At 48.5% G+C, this 22,183-nt stretch overlaps 1 protein-coding gene across 2 annotated transcripts in view; it reads left to right on the plus strand.

The window, feature by feature from the left end:
* Positions 1-12,805, plus strand: part of POLA2 (DNA polymerase alpha 2, accessory subunit) — a 35,263-nt gene extending 22,458 nt beyond the window's left edge. For both annotated transcript variants that reach the window (XM_053561017.1, XM_053561018.1), the window contains 7 exons: positions 186-224; positions 1,197-1,270; positions 4,785-4,893; positions 5,163-5,269; positions 6,691-6,750; positions 6,998-7,124; positions 9,140-12,805. In XM_053561017.1, the coding sequence (XP_053416992.1) occupies positions 186-224; positions 1,197-1,270; positions 4,785-4,893; positions 5,163-5,269; positions 6,691-6,750; positions 6,998-7,124; positions 9,140-9,289 (666 nt within the window). In that variant the 3' untranslated portion in view covers positions 9,290-12,805. The remainder of the gene's footprint in view (positions 1-185; positions 225-1,196; positions 1,271-4,784; positions 4,894-5,162; positions 5,270-6,690; positions 6,751-6,997; positions 7,125-9,139) is intronic.
* The last annotated feature ends 9,378 nt before the right edge of the window (positions 12,806-22,183 follow it).

Below are 22,183 nucleotides of genomic sequence, written 5' to 3' on the forward strand. Positions count from 1 at the left end.
CACTTGCCTCTGCTTGTGAAATTGGCTAGACCCTCCCCTTAGTCCATCTGCTAACTATTCCCAGCCTATACAGGTAACCTTGGTGGGACAGATAGACACAGGGCAGAGCACTTCTAATAGAGGATACCTTAAGTCATTCACAGACGCGTGATTCTGATTTGTTCTTCTGGTGCCTTTACTTGCAGTTTGGTCCTTTCCTGGATGCTAAACATGAACAGGTGGAGGTAAGTGAGTCAGGTTGGAGTGGAAGGGTGCTGCATGGTTGTACTCAACTCATTTGAGACCTTATTTTTATTTTCATCTTTTGGCGCTTATCCCACATCTGTAACAAACCTAAATAATCCCTGTGGCTGATCAGAGAAATGTTGTACCAGGGCATTTTCAATAAAGATCTTGAATTTTGGGTGGTGCCTATAGCTCAGTAGGGCTCCAGCCACATACATCAAGGCAGGCAGGTCCTAACCAGTCCTGGGCCAGCTAAAGCAACAATGATAACTGTAACAAAAAAATAGCTGGGTGTTGTGGCAGGCGCCTATAGTCCCAGCTACTTAGGAGGCTGAGACCAGAGAATCGCTTAAGCCCAAGAGTTTGAGGTTGCTGTGAGCTGTGATGCCCCAACACTCTGAGGGTAACATATTGAGACTCTGTCTCAAAAAAAAATCTTGAATTTGGGGGCTTTATAAGGCTATCTGGATACCAGGAGAGAGAAATACAAATATATTCATCCATATGTTCCCTTGTTTATGAGACTTGACACTAAGTAAGACACATGAGCACTAGTATGAATGCAGGTGTCTGGGCATCCTGGGCTGCACTGTGAAAGTACCTTGCCTGGCCACCATCCTAAGCTGGTAACCAACATCGTGCTGTCCTTGCATAAAACAAAAGTGGCCCATCCCAGGACAGAGGCCTCCTATCGTTTATCTCAGGATATTTTACCTTCCACAGAAAAGATTTCAGAGCACTCTTCCTTTTAGTCTTTCTCAGATTGCATTCAAAAGGATTAATTCTTCCCCATCTCCTCTCCTGCCTTCTACTAGATTCAGCTCCTTGTGAAAAGAGCCCACGCCTTTTATATCCTTCTTCTCCTTTGGCTCTTAGCCCCCCAGGCATCTAAGGGGAGTCTAACATGTTGATGAAGTGAATAAACACCATATGTCTACCCTCTAAATCTGTCTTCCTTTCCTTTGTTGCAGAACTGTCTACTGACAAGTTCGTTTGAAGATGTTTTCAAGCAATGTCTACGAACAATTATTGAAGGGACAAGAAGGTCAGAATTCAAAATGCTGGACAGAACCTTAAGTTTCCTAGGTTTTTCCAGAGCTTCTCATTAAGAAACTGAAACCATTTAAAGTTATGATAGGTCCTGTCCTTTTCATCCTTTTGAACTACTGAGATCAGATAGAACCTTTGAACTTCAAGTGCGGAGGCTGAGTTAAGAGGCATCTCTGTAAAACACAAAGATAAAACATACTTGAAAAGGTTACGTAGTCTCTCACTTTTTCCTTGCTCTTTCTCTTCTTTACTTACTTCCTTTTCTCATTCCCTTTTATATAAACTAATATTCCATGGGAATCTTCCCAGGATGATTTTGAGAAGTGTCTGATGACTTACACAACAAAATCCTGTGAGGCCCAAACATCTCACTGTGTGAGTGATTGTTTTGGTGAGTCCAAGTTCTTCCTGAGTCAGTACTTCCCCAGCGGTGGTAGAAGCTCTCACTGAGGGTGAGGATCTTGAATCTCTGCCATAGACCAAACGGAAGGAGCTGTGAAAGGTCATAGCAGTGATGAAAGCTTTTCAGTTCTAATCTGAGAGGAAAGTCATGGTTCCAGGAAGAAACTAAAGCTGGAAGTAGAAAGTCATTCAGGAAGCCAACTGCCTCAATTCCTGTCCCTCCAGTGCCAGAGTTTGAAATTGGTGCAGTTGATAGATCTTTTTGCAGGATTTGCTTACCTGTAGCTGAGTTCATAAAAAACAAATGTTCCTGGATCTAAAGCTTTTAAAAACAAATCTGTAACAAAGGTGGTGTTTTGTTTTTTGTTTTTTTTTGTAGAGACAGAGTCTCACTGTACCGCCCTTGGGTAGAGTGCCGTGGTGTCACATGGCTCACAGCAACCTCTAACTCTTGGGCTTACGCGATTCTCTTGCCTCAGCCTCCCGAGCAGCTGGGACTACAGGCGCCCGCCACAACGCCCGGCTATTTTTTTGTTGCAGTTTGGCCGAGGCTGGGTTTGAACCCATCACCCTCAGCATATGGGGCCGGCGCCCCACTCACTGAGCCACAGGCGCTGCCCAGCAAAGGTGGTTTTTAAAACAAGATGTCTAATCCTCTGCCCTTTGGCCATGAGAACTGATCCCAGAGTTGATTTGTGATACTACCTTCTTGTACTGGCAGCTTTGGGCCAGTGGGGCAGGCATTGCAGTGGGGCGAAGAACACCCCACCTCACCCTGCTGTCAGAAATATGAAATGTTCTGGTGACAGCCCATGGCTAGTTCTGGCCTTTTCTCCCTCATTCCCTCAAATGAAGGTGACACAAGTGCCTTTCCTCTTCCCCTGATTTGTTGTGACCCTGGTAGAGTTCATCAGACCTGAAGAGTGCTTAGAGCTCCTCTGAGATAATCCCCCCAGAAACAGGAGTAGGGCTGTATCCTCCTTTGTCAGCCCTTGGGGACAGTCAGGGACTGTGCCATAGGGCCCCAGTGCTGGCTGGGTGCTTTTAATTTGAGGTTGGGTTCTGGTTTTGGTTCCTTGCCCCATGTGGTATTGATAGCAATGACAGAAACAAAGAACAAACTAGGCATTGTTACCATGGGGGTGAGTGCCCAGCACCACCAGGCACTTTCATCTGCAGCCAGTGTGCACCATAGGGCAGGGAGAGCTGCCCCACCCTCCTAGTAACAGTATATAAATGGTCCTTGGGTAGAGAATTTCTTTCTATTCCTAAGAGGTCAGAAATGTAGGATATTAAGCTGATTTATCAGTAAAATCTAGAACCAGTGAGGAGGCACGCCCTCCCTCACAGGAGCCAAGCAGAGCCCATGGAATTCTCTTGCTGTCTGAGGAAGCAGCTATGAGGACCCTCCCACCATGATGTATGAAGTTGTGCAATGCTGAACATAGTTGGAATTTTTTCTGATCCCTCCCCCTATATTCAGCTTATAACCATGAGCAGCAGGGCTGTTTCTTTCTTAACTGTTGCTCTTCCAAAGCCTACACTGAAACAACAATTTCGTCTCATGACAGCAGCCAGTTTCACCTCAGTCCTTTGAGTCCATCACAAACTTTGAGCCCTCAGGATCTGGAGCACAGGTTGTACTGTTTACTGGCCCCTAGCACCCAAATCATGGACTCAGATAATTATATTGAACTTCTCAGTGTCTAAGAAATTATAACTAATATGCAAGGTACCTTTGGTCTCAAAATTCTGATCTTCTGTTGGCAGAAGTCTCAATTCCCACTCTGAGCAGACAGGACACAAAAGTGATAAGGATGACGATTGTTACCAGCACCTTTGTTTACATGTGAAGGTATCTGTATCTGTGCCCAAGAGGGCCACACATTATAAGCAAGTAAAGAGAGCTATTGGTAGGTTTTAAACATGCCCCTTAAGTATACTTTATGCCTATTTGGTTTATAATAGTCCCCTCTGCCAAAAGCAGCTAAGGGAACCAAGGAAACAGGACTTTTTTCCTTTCCTCTTTTGTGTGACTGGGGAAAATAAACAGTTGGCCCCTAGAGTTATAACTTTTTTCTTCATTTACTTGTAACCTTAGAGATTCTCCTTCTGTCTTCATCAAAAGAAACATCTGCTGTCATCTTTGCTTTTACTGTTGCTATTAAGTATTTCTTTCATTTTCACAAGACAGTCTGCTGGGAAGCAAAAACTGAGCACATGGCATCCCTGTTTGAAAGGAGAGGGGTGGAGTGCAGTAGCTCAGAGAAGCCACTCCTGTTTTTCCCAACCATCTGGAAATGTCTGTGTGTGGTTGTCCAGTGATTATGGTCCTGTGTTTGATTAGTCAAGAAGTTTTGGTTTGATCTTCTCAATACTTGGGTCATTATGAAAGTTTTGAGATACAGAAAAATCAATAAATGTGAAATACATGTGTACAGAAATGAAGCCCTCTTGGCAACACCAATAAACCAAACAACTTGAAACTGACATGGTGAATCAGAAAGGATGCTGTTGACTGTGTTTCTTGGAAATGAAATAATGGACCATAACACAGTCTGTCTCAAAACCTTTGTCATGATGCACACACTAAGGTAGTCTTGGGGTTTGATAAGCATGCTTGGTTTCTACGTAGGAAAGATCCCCAGCTTGCACTTTACCAAGTTACATGTCGGAGAGACTGTAATGCCCACACCCTACATTTATTCAGATGGTGCAGTGAGTCAGAGCTTTGGTTTCAACTCTTGACTCTGAGGCTATGATTTTTTGGTGAAATCCTTGTCTTTCTAAATTTTTTAGATCTCCATTTATTCTTTCCTTTTTCTACCAAGCAATAATTCCCATGCTCTCCACAGTGGAATGCCACACACAGCAATGAGAAAGTGTATTCTAGGCAATTGGAAATTTATCAAGACCAACACTTGTGAATTAGAACAAATTGTCTTTCACTCCCAGTGTCCTGTGGGAAACAATGTCTCTCTTCAGAACAGTGTCTAGTTCTGGGATTCTTCCATGTATCCAGCTCTGATACATCCAGTCTGTTGTCCAGCTGTTCCAACTCAACTCTCCCATCTTTCTCCCGTTCTGTTTGTTTTTTGACAAAGTAGCTCTGGCTCCCACCTTGTCTTTGTCCCATCATTGAGAGATGTGCACCATGAGCCTGTGTACCCACAGCCGCCTTTCAGCTACTCCGATCTGTCTCGAGAGGACAAAAAGGTACCAGCACCCCCTCCTTGACCAGTAGGCAGCCAAAATCCAACATGCCACAATGACCCAGCTCTGGTCCTGAAGTAGAGAGTGGGTAGACATTTTTAGACATGGACGTGGCCTAAGTCTTAAATGTTCTTTAACAGGCAAATGTGTTTGTAAGTTTTGCTATACATTGGTTTGATCCCCTCCCCAGCCCTTACAGATCCCCCACTTTCATAAGAAAGAAGCTTTTGGCTTTGGTGTGCTAATGTTTCTTTAACCCGTCCTCATTTTAGCGAGTACAGTTCGTGTCTGAGCCCTGCACCCTCTCCATAAATGGAGTCATCTTTGGCTTGACATCTACGGATCTACTCTTCCACATGGGGGCCGAGGAAATTAGTAGGTAAGAAGCATATTCCAGGGCCCAAGCAAACAGCTGGTTTTCTGGTCCTTTCCTTGGCCAAGAAACCCAAGGGGCCATATGACGGGTCCTGACTCGTAGGTCTTGAGAGCAGTACCTTATGCTAGATCTTCTGGCCGTTTGAGTTTCCTTCTGCCCAAGGGGAGTGGTCTGATGCATTGTGTCTATTTAAGATCCAAAAAATCCATGTCTGTTTCTGGATTTTTGCACTTAATTTATAGGCATAGAAATTCATTTGCATTTTCTTCTTTACCTCCCTTTCCTTCACCTCTCAAATTTTTAGCGTGAACAAGTGTAAGTGGAGGCCGGGCGCAGTGGCTCATGCCTGTAATCCCAACACTCTGGGAGGCTAAGGCCGGTGAATTGCTTGAGCTCACAAGTTTGAAACCAGCCTGAGCAAAAGCAAGACCTCATCTATAAACATAGCTGGGCATTGTGATGGATGCCTGTAGTCCCAGCTACTTGGGAGGCTAAGGCAAGAGGATCACTTGAGCCTGAAAGTTTGAAGTTGATGTGAGCTATGACACCACAGCACTCTACCAAAGGTGACCAAATGAGACTTTGTCTCAAAAAAAGAAAGTGTAAGTGAACCGTGAATTTACTCTGAAGGAGTTTTTTTGTTACCAAAATTGTGTCTAGCTCTGCAGAGAATCAGATGCTGCCAGATCTGTCAAGTGTAGGTTCAGCAGTTCTTCCATCCTCCTCGCCAAGGAGTACGTGAAGCAAAGCATGTGTTAAGTGAGGTGGGTGTGTGCTCTTTGGCTGAGCTTTGAGATGTAGGGTCAGCCCAGTTACATGCTCGCCTTGTGGTGGTGCAAATCTTACGTGCTCTTGCATAATGTGGTGCTGGCTAAAGGCCTTCTTTGATCTTGATTATAAGGGATTCTTGCATTTCCCTTCTCAACCCAGTGTCCTGCCTCCCTTCTCATATGGAAGAGTCTGGGCTACTTGTGGGTGGGTCTTCCCCAGAGGTATCTTGTTACTGTGCCTTGGTCTTAGCTCTTAGCTTCTCTCTAATTTTTTTTTTTTTTTTTTTTTTAAGAGACAGAGTCTCACTTTGTTGCCCTCAGTAGAATGCCGTGGCATCACACTCACAGCAACCTTGGGCTTAAGCAATTCTCTTGCCTCAGCCTCCCAAGTAGCTGAGACTACAGGTGCCCACCCCTACGCTTGGCTTTTTTTTTTTTTTTTAAGACAAGGTCTTGCTCTGGCTCAGGCTGGTCTCGAACTCCTGAGCTCAGGGCAATCCACCCACCTCGGCTTCCCAGAGTGCTAGGATTATAGACGTGAGCCACCAGGCCTGGCCTTCTCTAGTTTACTAAATGCTCAGGTCCTCCCTGAAGATAACCAGGGGCTGTGAAACAAGATTTTTGTTCCAGTTCTTGCTTTCTTTCCTTCCCCAGTTCTTCTGGAACTTCAGACAGATTCAGCCGAATACTCAAGCACATCCTGACCCAGAGGAGGTGAGCATGCATACTGGAATCAGATGACCAGGAAGAGAATACTTTGACAGACTTGACATGAGAGCCTTCAACAGCCCACTACCAGGAAACTTCACCCTGGACAACAAGCCTACATTCTGTCCCCTCAAGCACAGAAAAAGTCAGTCTGTGAATGCAAGCAGTCTGGAAGCCAGAACATAGAAGGGCTCAGCCTGGGAAGGGGGACCCAGAATCAGGGAGGGCTGACTGTCTTTCTCCATCTCTGTAGCTACTACCCACTCTACCCACCTCAGGAAGACATGGCCATTGACTATGAGAATTTCTATGTCTATGCACAGCTGCCTGTCACCCCAGATGTCTTCATAATCCCATCAGAGCTGAAGTACTTTGTGAAGGTAGGTTTAAACTCTGCTTTTTTTCCAGAAACACCAAAATTGGTCTTTGATTTTCCCTTCTAGACCTCTCAGCACTCACCCTTCATGGGCCCACTGATGGAGATAGTGGCCTCTGTGACAGCACTGAGGCCTCATTTCTTTGGGGGCGGTCATGGGACCAGAACATAAGTCTTTTGGTAAAATGCTTGAGTAGAGGGCCAGGCACGGCCACACGTGTAATCCTAGTACTCTGGGAGGCCAAGGCAGGTGGATCACTTTAGTTCAGCGGTTTGAGACCAGCCTAAGCAAGAGTAAGACCCCATCTGTACTTTAAAAAAAAAAAAAAGAAAGAAAAATTAGGCCAATGGAGGTGTCCATAGCTCAGTGGGTAGGGCACTGGCCACACTGAGACTGGCAGGTTCAAACCTGGCTCAGGCCAGCTAAAACAGAAATGACAACTGCAACAACAACAACAAAAAAGTTGGGCATTGTGGCGGGCACCCATAGTCCCAGCTACTGGGGAGGCAAGAAAATCACATAAGCACAAGAGTTTGAGGTTACTGTGAGCTGTGACTACATGGCACTCTACCCAGAGCGACAGCTTGAGACTTTGTCTCAAAAAAAAAAAAAGAGGGGCAGCACCTGTGGCTCAGTCGGTAAGGTGCTGGCCCCATATACTGAGGGTGGCGGGTTCAAACCCGGCCCCGGCTGAACTGCAACCAAAAAATAGCTGGGCATTTTGGCGGGTGCCTGTAGTCCCAGCTACTTGGGAGGCTGAGGCAAGAGACTCACTTAAGCCCAGGAGTTGGAGGTTGCTGTGAGCTGTGTGATGCCATGGCACTCTACCGAGGGCGATAAAGTGAGAATCTATCTCTACAAAAAAAAAAAAGAGAGAGAAGAGAAATTAGGCTAGGCATGGTGGCTCACGCCTACAATCCTAGCATTCTGGGAGGCCCAGGTGATGGATTGCCTGAGCTCAGGAGTTAGTTTGAGACCAGCCTGAGCAAAGCGAGACCCATCTCTAAAAAATAGCCAAGTGTTATGGTGGACACCTGTAGTCCTAGCTCCTTGGGAGGCTGAGGCAAGAGGATCACTTGAGCCCAAGAGTTTGAGATTGCTGTGAGCTGGGTGGCGCCTGTGGCTCAGCGAGTAGGGTGCCGGTCCCATATGCCGGAGGTGGCAGGTTCAAACCCAGCCCCGGCCAAAAACCAAAAAAAAAAAAAGAGAGAGATTGCTGTGAGCTATGATGCTATGGCACTCTACTGAGGTTGACAAAGTAAAACTCTGTCTAAAAGAAAAATTAGGCAGGCATGCTAGTGCGTGCCTATAGTGTCAGCTACTCAGGAGGCTGAGTTAGAGGTTGCTGTGAGCTATTATACCATGGCACTCTAGCCTGGGACAACAGTGACACTCTAACTCAGAAAAAAGGAAGAAATGCTGGAGTAGATAGTATTCCCCTGCTCCTTTCTCCCTCCCCCAGAGACACAGGTGGTGAATAAGGAGGCCACAAATGATGGTTCTCTTCTCACCAGGGCCATGCCAGAGCAATCAGGGAAACATTTCACATACGCACTTGCCTGCTCCCTCCCCCCAATCTGACATCACCTCCAAGTGGGCTCAGCTGAGAGTACCTCAAAGTCGCTCTTAAGTCATTCTGATCTTTGCCCTGGCCACCTTGGAATTGGGCCCTTCACAGGGATTCCACCCCGACCAGTCCCCTCTTGCCAAACCAGAGCCTGTTCAACCTCAAAAGTTACAGGATTTTTTTCATGTGGGCAAACAGTAAACAGCTAGATCAGGTTTGTCTCCCAAGTTTGGGAACTGATTGTCATTCTACCAAGTCACCTCATTCTTTATTCTATTTGACGTATGCAAAGTTTTCCATTAGTAAGTTAACATATTTGACTGAAAATGTGTTTGGTTGACTGTGTTTATAAAACTCTTCAGGGTCCAACCATCCAATGATTCTTTTTCACATGAGTCTGCGGTTAGTTTAGGGCTTCTCCAAGCCCACTATCCTCTCCTTCCTTCCCCAGGACATCCTTGGCTGTGTCTGTGTGAATCCTGGGCGCCTCACAAAAGGGCAGGTGGGTGGCACCTTCAGCCGACTCTATCTCAGGAGCCCGACCGTGGACAAGGCAGGGAGGCGCAGTCCGTGTGTTGCCGCCCAGGTGGTCAGGATCTGAGGCTTCTGTCTTCTGCCATCCCCCAGTAGGCAGGCAGCTGAGAGCAGAGACAGAGCCCTCTGATAAGATCAACTGTTAGGTGGTAGAGAAAGAGCCAGCTGGTGAGGAGGAGGCTGTGGGGACAGGGCTTCGCAGTGAAGGTGTGTGTGGTAGAGCCCTATGAGTTGAGGTTCTGGAAGGAAGCTCTTGCTTTGAAAGCAAACGTGGTGTCTGGAAGTGAGTCGGCTGTGGATACTGCATACTCAGAAAAGACAAGAGGCTTTGTGATTTTCTACATGAATCAAACCCAGAAACAACTTTTGGAGAAATAAAAATAAATTCAGAGTATAACTTGAAGCTAATCTTTCTTCCACTTCCACTTTGTTTTTTCCTAGTAGTGGACAAAGTATGTCTCCTACTTGCCCTTTGTCCAGAGAAGGCAGAGTGTTGGTCACACTGGGTCTCTGTCCAGCCCCTCAGACCTCTCCCAGCCACACCTCTTATCCTTCCTCATCTTCCCAAGGCTCTTACAGCCTCTCTGGGTGGATGTGCACTGGGCTTAGCCCTGGAGCTGGCTGCAGAGTGAGCAGCTGGCTGTGTGCCTGGCCCTCCACACCCAGCCTCTCATGTGTGCTGTGGTCCCAGCCTGACCTTCCCATTTGGAAGGGGCAGCCTCACTGAGCTATTCCAGTGCTGGAGAGCTGAGGCTTGCCTAGGGCCCAGAACACTTGGATAAGGCCAGGCCATCCAGGGTTCCCAGTGTATCCTCAAGCCAGTGCATCCCAGTGTCTCAGGAAAGGTTGCTGGCCAAATGTGGATGGGTTTCTGCCCTAAGCTGGCAGTTGGCTGCCTCACATGCCAGAGTCAAGTCTGGAAAACCCCAGCTATTAGGGCAGGGGCAGTATGTGAGAGAGCAGTGAGCTGCTGTGCCTTGACTCATAGATAAATAGGTAACCTAACAGTGTAATCTTTGCTGCCCCACCACCTCTCTGGGTAAAATGGAATCAGACTCCAGCTCTGACCAAGGCTGGTGAGATGACTCCAAACACAGCTGCTGCTGTTTCATTTCAGTAGTTTTATAGGCGCCTTCTCTAACAACACAATAACTAAGAAAACGCCAGGAAGGTTATGTTAACCAGTGTGATGAAAATGCGTCAAACAGTCTATAAAACTAGTGTATGGTGCCCCATGATTGCATTAATGTACACAGCTATGATTTAATAATAAAAAATAAATAAATAAAATGAGATTTTTAGAAGGTTAAAAAAAAAAGAATTAGAGACAAGCCCTGACTTAGGGAGTAGATTTTCCCTCCTTCCCCAGCTCCTCCCCCATGTGAAGCATCCAGCCAAGTCCCATGGGGGCAGTGTGACTTGCCAGCCTCCAGATGTGGCATTTTTGGAGCCAGGCCCCTCCTACAACCTATTGCAACCTGATACCCAGCTCAAGAATATCATTTGTGTTTCTACCAAGACAAGTATCAGCTAGAAAGCCACCCTTCCCAGCCTTGGAAAACCCATACCCAGGAAGATTAGGCAGCCGGCCTCCCTCCATGATAAACAGGCTCTAGCACAGAGCCTGTAGCCCTTATCTTACAAGCCGGGCATGTGGTTCTTCAGGGGCCATACATGGCAATTAGTGTCATGTGGCTTTTGAAGAAGCCTTGTGGGGAATGGTAAGGTTCTTGCCCTACCGCAAGGTACAGAACCCCTTCCCCTCCTTATCAGGAAGATCCAGAGGCCCAGGTGGTGTATGTGGGGGGTGGCTCAGCAGAAAATGTGTACAGGGCAGGTGCCAGAAGGCAGCGAAAAGAAAGCAGGCTAGATGGAGCTCCCTGTCCCTCAGTATGAATGGGAAGGAGCCTGGTTGCCTGGATACGAGTCATGTGATTGTTGGAAATGATCCGAGGGCCGTCAGGCATTTAAGATTCAAACAAAAAGCAAGCAGGATGCAAACCCCAGAGAGCAGACAGGTCTGGGGCAGGCATGCCTTTGCCTTTCTGCTACCAGATGTTCCTTTTTGCTCTTGTCAGGAAGTCAGTGCCAAGTCCCTAGGGCCCGCTTCAGATGTGTCACCAGTTTCCTGAATGTCTGTCATCCCAAGAACTCTTGCTCCCACCAGCTTTGGGACACACAGTCTTTGAAGGAAGCTGTGGAAGGGTGGTGTTGGCGGGGGAGGGTGCTGAGTAGGCCGGAACTCTGCCTCCCCCTGACCTCATCATGACCCCACCCTTGAGACATGAGTCCAAAAGTAAAGTCCCAAGCTCCTGCCCAGGGTCTGCCTACAATCACTGATGCCCAGCATTGCCCTAGCCTCTGTCCTCGCAGGGCAGCACCTCTTCCTCAACTTTGCGCTGCCCTCCCTTAACCCCTGGCATGGCTGCCCTTTAGGATTTGAGTCTTCTGGTCTGCAAGGGTCAGGAAGAGCTGCCAAGGGGAACAAAAGCCCCTCATAGCTCCTGTGCATGGGAACCCAAGTGGATGCCAAAAACGAAGCGGGGGGGCCTAGGGCCATGTGGGGCATCCAGGGGTGGGAGGACTGGGACGGGACCCCTCTACCCATCCTTGCCTTCTGCACCCACCCTGGACCTGGTGTTTCCTTTCCCTTGACCCAGGGTCACTCAGCCCAGCTCAGCCCAGCCCTGTCACTTCCCCCAGTGCTGGGAGTAGCCATTTTGGCTGTTTTCTCACTGCCTGTCTAGTACACGTTTCCCTTCCCCTGACCCACGCCTCTTGGCCAAGCCACCTGAGAGCCATCCTGCTAACACACACACACACCCTTCTGCCTCCAGGCTTTGAGCTTTCTAACTGCAAGGAAGGCCTGGACTGCCTGGAGGGACAGGGTTTTTCTAACATTTAGAAAGTGGTTAGTGAGGGCTGGGTATAATGGCTCAAGCCTATAATCCCAGCACTTTGAGAGGCTGCGACAGGAGTACCACTTGAACCCAGGAGTTTGAGTTGCAGTGAGATAAATGATGACACCACTGCACTCTGGCCTGGGCAACAGAACAAGACGCTGTCTCAGAAAAAAGAGGAGGCTCAGCGGCTAGGGCACCAGCCATACACGCTGGAGCTGGCCGGTTTGAATCCAGCTGGGGCCTGACGAACAATGACAACTACAACCAAAAAATAGCCAGGCACTGTGGTAGGCGCAGCTACTTGGGAGGCTGAGGCAAGAGAATTGCTTAAGCCCAAGAGTTGGAGGTTGCTGTGAGCTGTAACACCACGGTACTCTACCGAGGGTGACATAATGAGACTCAAAAAAAAAAAAAGAAGAAGAAAACTTCCATTTGAGGAGCCAGGTGCAGTGGAAGTGTAAGCCTAACGCTCTGGAAGGCAGACGCAGGTGGATTGGCTGCGCTCAGGAATTCAAGATCGGCCTGAGCAAGAGAGTGAGACCCCATCTCAAAAAAAAATAGCCAGGTGTTGTGGCAGCCGCCTGCAGCTACTGATGAGGCTGAGGCAAGAGGATCACTTGAGGCCAAGAGTCTGAGGTTGCTGTGAGCTGTGATGCCAGGGCACTCTACCTAGGGCTACAAAGTGAGACTGTCTCAATAAATAAATAAATAAATAATTATATATATATATATATATATTTTTGGCTGAGCAGAGCAAGACCCCCATCTCTAAAAAATAGCCGAGCATTGTGGCGGGCACCTGTAGTCCTAGCTACTCAGGAGGCTGAGGCAAGTAAATCACTTTCACCCAGGACTTAGAGGTTGCTGTGAGCTATGACACCACGATACTCTACCCAGGGTGAAAAAGTGAAACTCTGTCTCAAAAATAAATAAATAAATAATATGGGCCAAGCGCTGTGGCTCACACCTATAATCCTAGCACTCTGGGAGGCTGAGGCAGGTAGATTGCCTGAACTCACAGGTTGGAAACCAGCCTGAGCAAGAGTGAGACTGCCTCTAAAAATAGTCGGGCATTGTGGCAGGCACCTGTAGTCCCAGCTACTTGGGAGGCTGAGACAAAAGAATCCCTTGAGCTCAAGAGTTTGAGGTTGCTGTGAGCTATGATGCCACAGCACTCTACTGAGAGCGACAAAATGGAACTCTGTCTCAAAAAAATAAATAAGATAAATAAATAAAATAATAAATAAAAAATATACGTGTTGATTCAGTGATTATACTATTAATATATTCACAATGTTGTGTAAACCTTACCACTATCTAATTCCAGAGTTAGATAGTGGTAAGGTTGTGTGTGAATTTTCATCACAACAAAATTAGCAGTCATTTATCAGTTCTTCCCCATTCCCATCCCCCAGCAACCACCAATCTACTTTCTTCTCTATAGACTTGTCTGTACTGGGCATTTCATACAAATGGAATCATGTAACATGTGGTCTCTTCTATCTGTTTTCTTTTACTGATCTAAATGTTTTCGAGAGTTGTCCATGCAGTAGCATGTATCAGCACACCATTCCTTTTTATGACTGAATTAAGATTCCATTGTATGGGCTCAGCGCCTGTAGCACAGTGGTTACTGTGCCACCCACATACACCAAGGGTGGCAGATTCGAATCCAGCCTGGGCCAGCTAAAAAAAACTAATGACAACTGCAACAAAAAATTGCCGAGCATGGGCGGCTCAAGGAGTAGGGCGCCGGTCCCATATGCCAGAGGTGGCAGGTTCATACCCAGCCCCGGCCAATAACCAAAAAAAAAAAAGAAAGAAAGAAAGAAAAGAAAAAAACCAATTGCCGGGCATTGGCTCAGCACCTGTAGCTCAGTAGCTAGGGCGCCAGCCACATACACTGGAGCTGGCAGATTCAAATCCAGCCCGTGCCTGCCAAGCAACAATGACAACTACAACTAAAAAATAGTCGGGCATTGTGGTGGGCGCCTGTACTCCCAGCTATTTGGGAGGCTGAGGCAAGAGAATCGCTTAAGACTAAGAGTTGGAGGTTGCTGTGAGCTGTGATGCTACAGCCGTCTACCCAGGGCGACATAGTGACACTCTGTCTCAAAAAAGAAAAAAAGGTTTAATTGTATGGCCACACCATAATTTGTTTATCCATTTATCCATCGTTGGGTTATTTCCATTTGTTGACTATCGTGAATAGTAAACACTTGCATATACATTTTTGTGTGAACACTTGTTTTCAGTTCTCTTACGTATATACCTAGGAATGGGGGAGTCTTTAGATTTATAAAGGAAGAGAAAGCCAGGAAGGGAGAGACGAGGGAAGGAGGAAGGGAAGAAGTGGTGGGCCTGGAACAGTGCTTGAGAGCCAGATTATTGAACCTGGAATGCCTCGCAAAGGAGTTTTGTACTATACTCCCCAGGGAATCTTTGAAGGCTGCAGAGTAGGGGAGGGGCAATACTCAGCCTGTGTCTTAGGAAAAGGACTGGCAGTCCTATAAAGAACAAAGTGGGGTGGCGCCTGTGGCTCAAGGAGTAGGGCGCTGGTCCCATATGCCGGAGGTGGCGGGTTCAAACCCAGCCCCGGCCAAAAACCACAAAAAAAAAAAAAAAAAGAACAAAGTGAAGCTGTGGGAGGCTAAAGACCAAGGACACTTTTGAAGCTGTCAGAGGACAAAGCCACCCAGAAACAAAATCCCAGGTTCTCCGTAATGGAACCACCCCTGCTCCACACTCCCATGCTTATGCCAAACAGCACATTGCATGTCCTGGCTTCAGTGACTGGTTAGGGCTGGTTGTGACTTAAGACAGTCTGAACACAATGACTCCAGGTTTCTGCTGGAGCTGGTAGAAAAGGCACAGCTGTGAAGGTGGAGCTGCTACAGCTATTTTGCCACCATGAAGGAAATCTGTCCAGAGTGTGCACTAAACCAGAGGATGCAGAGCCAGGAGATGGAGAGAGAGAAGTCAGAACCAAGCCCCAGTGTCTGAACTCCAGTGAAGTGAACATGCTCCATCCCTGTCGCAGTCCACTTGGGTTGCCATGAAGGAATAGCTGAGGCTGGGTAATTTGTATAGAAAAGAGGTTTATCTGGCTCATCGTTCTTCAGACTGTATAAGAAGCACAAAGCCAGCCTCTGGTTCTGGTGGGGACCTCTGGCTGCTTCTACTCATAACAAAGGGTGGAGGGATTGGATCATGCAGAGATCACATGGTGGTAGAGGAAGCAAGGGACAGGGGAGGTGCCAGGCCCCTTTTAACAACCATCTCTCCAGGGAACTAATAGAGTGAGAACCCACTCACCCCTACCCCACCCTAAGCATTAATCTCCTTATGAAAGATCCATCCCCATGACCCAGACACCTCCCAGTAGGACCTACCTCCAACATGGCCAATCAAATTTAGGGAGACGAATATTCAAACTACAGCAATCCCTAAACAGATCACCAATATCCTCCCACTGTTTGTTTGTTTGTTTTCCTTAAACTGGTTTGAGTTGAATTTTCTGTCACTTGCGGGCGAAATGAAGAACTTGGGTTGACTATCAGGGGACAAACAGATTGGACATAGCCCCAATAAGGAGAGGGAATGAACCCTTCCAAGGACTGTGTACAGCTTAACATCTGCAATCACCCGTCACCTTCCCAAAAACCCTGCCAGCAGGCTCTGAGAGGTTCTAGGTCACCAGTCTAAATAAAGCATGGAGCTGGGATTTAAACTTCAAACGCTCCATCTCACCTGACGCACATGCCCCCCAAAAAGGACCAATTTACAAGGAGTCCCTGGTACCAGTCCTGGTACACATGGGAGGAGGGGTAGTTTGAGGGCAGCAGTGCTCATGGGAAGGGCAGGTGGGGATCAAAAGGACCACCCAAGTGGGCCATGGGAATCCTGGAGCAGCACTCTGGTGAAACTTGGGCAGTGGAGAGATTGATCTAGGAGTTACTACACTCAAAAGTTGCAGAACGGGGAGATATTGGGAAGCTGCCCAAGAGGGAGACAAGTAAGTTATGGAGAAAACTTTGGACAACACTGTGCTGAAGGGTCAATAATCATGGCTCAGCACCTGTAGCTCAGTGGCTAGGGCGCTGGCCACATACACTGGAACTGGCGGGTTCAAACCCAGCCTGGGCCTGCCAAACAACAATGACAACTACAACCAAAAAATAGCCGGGCATTATGGCAGGCACCTGTAGATCCAGCTACTTGGGAGGCTGAGGCAAGAGAATCACTTAAGCCCAAGAGTTTGAGGTTGCTGTGAGCTGTGACACCATGACACTCTCTCAAGGGCAACATAGTAAGACTCTGTCTCAAAAAAACAAAGAAAAAAAAGGGTCAGTAATCAATAGGTCAAAGGGTAGGACTGGCTTCAAGGGAGGGGGAGGAAGGGGTGGCAGCAGGGAGATGCTGGGGTTTCTGGCTGGAGCAGCCAGAGGACGACCTTAGCCGTCCGAGGTGGGACTCACTCTCCTTCGTTAGGCATTTGGGCCTCTGTCACCCCACCCTCAGTCAACCTGGGTTTTTTGTCCCTATCACTACTTCCTCAGGGTCTGCCCTGGAAATGCCCAGGAGGCTTGGGGCTGGGCAACCCTTCACCCAGCAAAGCCCATGGCCAGTTCTAAATTCCCTCCCCCAGACTCACCCTCCTTCTCAAGCTCCATGCTCTTCCCTGCCCAGGGCCTGCCTGACAGCTGAGGGTTGCTGCTGCCTGTGTCAAAGGGCCTCTGGGAGGTCTCAGGAACAGCTGCTGCCCTGTGACCTCACTGACCCTGGTCATGCACACTGCTCCATGAGAGCTCAGCTGCCTGCCCAGTGGCCAGCAGGGCCCAGCTGAGCCTTGTCTTCTTTGGCCTCTCCCATCACCCCCCAGATCATCCCAAGGTCTGAAGCATTTCATGTTGAGACAGAGGGGCCAGGCAAGGTTGCGGGGGCCCACAGTCCCAGTAACTCAGGAAGTTGAGGCAGGAGGATCACTTAAGCCCAGGAGTTGCATGTTGCTGTGAGCTATGATGACACCGCAGCACTCCAGGCTGGGGAACACAGTGAAACTCTTGTCTCTAAAAAAAGAGGAAGAAAACTGGGACCTCCGGGGCTGAGTCAGCAGGCCCCACCCCCCAGAAGACTGGGAAAGGGGAGAAGCCAACTAGGGAGGGGCACACACACCCCTACCACTCTCTGGCTACCCCAGAGGAAGTGACTTTCACTCTGAGCAGGGACAGCCCCTGCCTCCGAGCTCACTGGAAGGGTGGAAGGAGCCTCAGTCAAGCAGGCTGGAACCTCTGCCCTCCCACTGCCCAGCTCCCAAGGGTGACATTTCACAGAGGCATTGGGAGAGATGGCATGGTCATTCTTTTTTTTTTTTTTTGAGACAGAGTGTTACTGTGTCCCCCTCAGTAGATTGCTGTGGCGTCACAGCTCACAACAACCTCAAACCCTTGGGCTTAAGCAATTCTCTTGCCTTACCCTCCCAAGCAGCTGGGACTACAGGCGCCTGCCACAACACTTGGCTATTTTTTGGTTGCAGTTGTCATTGTCGTTTAGCAGGCCTGGGCCAGGCTCGAACCCGCCACCTTCGGTGTATTTGGCCGGTGCCCTACTCACTGAGCTACGGGCGCCGAGCTGGTATGGTCATTCTTGATCCCCAGAAGGAAGATGCTTCCTCTTGGATATCCACTTTTCCCCTAGAAGACTTGAGGCCCCTTCATATTGTCTGTCCCTAGAATATTTCTGGTAAGACTGATTGCCTCTGGGGATGGGTGTCAAGGGTCTGGGTCAGGATCAGGAGGGCTTAGAGGACGATTTGTCCTGTCCACCCTCATATCCTTCTGGAGTCTCTTACCAAGTGCATGGATTACTTTACACGACTTTTCCCATATCCTAAAGGGTAACAACAACAAAAAAAGATGGAGTGGGGGATACATTTATATATATTTACATATGTGCACCTCCGCACCACTTTCCTGTCACTGAGCCTGTGAGGGCTCCACACCCTTCAGAGTTTGCAGTGCCCACCTCCCTATGAGATAGTCTCCCAGAGGGCAGGGACAGTCATGTCCATGTGGTCTCTCCAGTCCCTAGAGAGTCAGAGTACATACGCTCACAAGCAGCACCTGCCTCCCAGAGCAGGCAGGTGGAGAGAAGCCAGCGCAGCATGTTCTCAGCACATGGCTGCAGGCGGCTCAGGGAGGAGATCCCTTCTCTGCAACTGGAGGCAAGATGGCCAGATCCCTGCTCCCACATGGAGCGGCCCCTCCTGAAAAGAAACCTGCAAACCCTGGACACCACCGAGCAGAGCATCAGATGGAGAAAAATGCTGTGGAGAAACCAAAGCAGGCTGGGGCACAGGGGCGCCCAGGGCTGTCATGTGCACTGCACAGAGAGGTCACCAACTCCTGGCTTTCATTTTCTAAACCCTTCTCTTCTATTTGCCCCCTTCTTGCCATTCCCCAGCCTCCTACCATTCACTCATTCACGCATCCATGTTCCCCAGGTACCTCCCACGTAGTACCCACTGTGGGAAACAGTAGTTACAGTCCAGGAGGGACGGATATGAAGCACATGATACCAGCACAGAGAGGACAGTGGTCCAGAGGTTTTCAGGGTGTCACAAGGGGACCTGACATCAACTAGGGGTCCAGAAGGCTTCTCTGAAGGGAGACACTACAGCCAGGAGCTACAGGATACCCAGGGGCAGCCGGGCAAGATGAAGGAGTGAACGCCTGGGGCCCAGGGCAGAGCATGCTCAGACACCTGCCCATGCAGGCTGGGCACTGCTAAGGGTGACAGGCTACAGGAGTGGAGGCTTTGCCGGAGGCTGGAGAGGTCAGCAGGGCTCAGTTTGAGGGCTTGTGGCTACCGAAGCACAAAAGCAGGGCATGTGGCAATCAGATTGGTGCTTTCACGTATCACTGTGTAAGGTGGAGGTTGAACAGGTGGTACAGTTTGGTCTTCAAAATCCTTGCTGTCCCATCACACCCCCACTCCATTATCCAAGTCCTAAGCCTGGACTGGGCCTGACTTCTCCTTCTCCTCCCTCCATAGCCCCAGTGGTGGCTGGTCCATCACCAAATCTCAATCTTCCTTTTTTTTTTGAGTCAGAGTCTCACTCTGTTGCCCCAGGCTAGAGTGCCGTGTGTCATAGCTCACAGAAGCCTCAAACTCCTGGGCTCAAGTGATCCTCTTGCCTCAGCCTCCCAAGCAGCTGGGACTACAGACATTTGCCACCAGCCTGGCTAATTTTTTCTATTTTTAGTAGAGACAGAGCCTCGATCTTGCTCAGGCTGGTCTCCAACTCCTAACCTCAAGTAATCCTCCCACCTCAGTCTCCCAGATTGATAGGATCAGAGGCCTGGCTTTCAAATCTCATTCTTTCAACCCCATCATCTTCATCTCTGGCTCTCACAGCATTCCTCAGGGCCACATTCTGTCTCCCTCCTGCACCCCAGAAGTGGGCCCAGCCTCCAATCTGGCCTCTCTCCATATCCCCTCTCCAAAGCTGCCAGCACCACCTTCCTAAGCTCAATTCTATAGTTGTCACCAAAAAGAAATATGCATGTGTCCTAAGCTTCAGCCTCTCTCTCTTTTTTCTTAAGAGACAGAGTCTCACTTTTTCATCCTCGGTAGAAGGCTGTGGCGTCACAGCTTACAGCAATCTCCAACTCCTGGGTTTAGGCAATTCTCTTGCCTCAGCCTCTCAAGTAGCTGGGACTACAGGCACCCGCCACAATGCCCTGCTATTTTTTTGCAGTTTGGCCGGGGCCGGGTTCAAACCTGCCACCCTCAGTATATGGGGCCGGCACCCTACTCACTGAGCCACAGGCGCTGCCCTGCCTCTCTTATCATAAGAGAAACACAAACTAAAACTACATGAAGGGGCTGGGCACAGTGGCTCATGCCTATAATCCTAGCACTCTGGGAGGCCAAGGCAGATGGATTGCTTGAGCTCAGGAGTTGAGCTGAGTAAGAACAAGACCCCATCTCTACTAAAAATAGAAAACTAGGCCAGGCGCAGTGGCTCACGCCTATAATCCTAGCACTCTGGGAGGCGGAGGTGGGTAGATTGCCTGGAGTTCAAGACCAGCATGAGCAAGAACGAGACTCCGTCTCTAAAAATAAGCGGGCGTTTGTGGCAGGCGCCTATAGTCCCAGCTACGTGAGAGGCTGAGGCCAGAGGATCAATTGAGCCCAAGAGTTTGAGGTCGCTGTGACCTGTGATGTCAGGGCCCTCTACCAAGGGAGACAAAGTGAGACTCTGTCTCATAAATAAATAAATAAATAAATAAATCGACATGAAGATTCTTTTGTCGTGTTTAGTTTTTACTCTTCAGATTGACAAAAATCAACTAGGGGTGGCGCCTGTGGCTCAAGGAGTAGGGCGCCGGTCCCATATGCCAGAGGTGGCGGGTTCAAACCTAGCCCCGGCCAAAAACCACAAAAAAAAAAAAAAAAAAAAAAATCAACTAGGTGGAGAACCAGGTGTGGCTGATGCTGTCATCTGTGTCGGAGCCTGGGCCCTGACACACTCTCTGAGAAGGACAAGCTGACAAAATGACTGCTGCACACACCATCTGCCCCTAAGTCCCTTCTAGGAATTATTCCACAGCTGCACTCACACATGTGTGAAAGGGCATTTGTACAGATGACTCACTGTGGCACTGCTTGTCATGGGAAGGAGTTAGGAACAATCTAAATGGTCCAGCAGCAAAGATGGGCTTCTTGCAAATTATGGCACTCTCTACACTGCAACACCAGGCAGCAATAAATATGGAAAAATGAGGACAGACTCTGTGTACTGAGTATAATATATAATGCTAACTGAGAAAAGAAAGGTACTAACCAGCCTGAATAGCAGAGGCTCAATGCAAGGTGCCTTCCTGTGCCCCTGCAGGGTCCCCCCCGCATCCGCAATATCCTCACAGTAGGAGCCTGACCTCCCCTGGGTTCCACCAGGGCCTGCAGTAAGGGCTTTTTTTTTTTTTTTTTGTAGAGACAGAGTCTCACTGTACCGCCCTCAGTAGAGTGCCATGACGTCACACAGCTCACAGCAATCTCCAACTCCTGGGCTTAAGCGGTTCTCTTGCCTCAGCCTCCCGAGTAGCTGGGACTACAGGCGCCCGCCACAACGCCCAGCTATTTTTTGGTTGCAGTTCAGCCAGGGCCGGGGCCGGGTTTGAACCCGCCACCCTTGGTATATGGGGCCGGCGCCTTACCAACTGAGCCACAGGCGCCGCCCAGCAGTAAGGGCTTTGCTTGTACATGCAAAGAGTATCTCTAGAAGTATTTACAAGAAACTGATAACACCATTTATCTATAGGAGAACAGAGTGCCTGGGGAACAGGGTAAAAAGGAGATGTTTTGCCTCTTACAAATTCTGAATTTTTAACTATCTGAAAGCATTACCTCATCAGAATGCAATTTAAATGGAAAAAAAAATGTCATTCCAAGCATGTTGTACCCCTACACATAGATCTTGATAGCCTTCCCACTGTACTCAGCAACTTTCATGAGCTATTGTCTTCCTTTAATTATTCTCTAATAGGCCTTTAATTCTCAGTAGCAAGTGACAAAAACCCAACCCCAAATGGATTCAGCAAAAACTGGAATTTATTGGCTCATATAATGATGACTGCTTCAGGTATGGCTGGATCCAGGAGCACAAGCAACGTCATTGAAATCATTCTCTTGGTTCTGTTTTTCTCTATGCTGGCTTTATTCTCAGGCAGATTCTTCATTGAGGGTTGTAGAGCTGGCCACCAGCAACCTGGGCTGGTATCACGGCATTTGTAACCCTAACAGCAAGTACTCTGATTGGTGCTCATAGGTGTCATATGTCCATCCGTGAATCATCCCTCTGGCTCAGATTGGTTGGCACAGGACTCAAACCCACTTTGTATTTTTTTGAGACAGAGTCCTGCTCTGTGGTCCCTGGGCAAAGTACAGTGGTATTACAGCTCACTGCAACCTCAACCTCCCAAACTCAAGCAATCCTCCTGCTTCAGCCTCCCAAGTAGCTGGGACCATAGGTGTGCAACACAATGCCCAGCTAA

Source organism: Nycticebus coucang, chromosome 14, assembly GCF_027406575.1.
Source record: "Nycticebus coucang isolate mNycCou1 chromosome 14, mNycCou1.pri, whole genome shotgun sequence".
NCBI classification, from domain to species: Eukaryota; Metazoa; Chordata; class Mammalia; order Primates; family Lorisidae; genus Nycticebus; species Nycticebus coucang.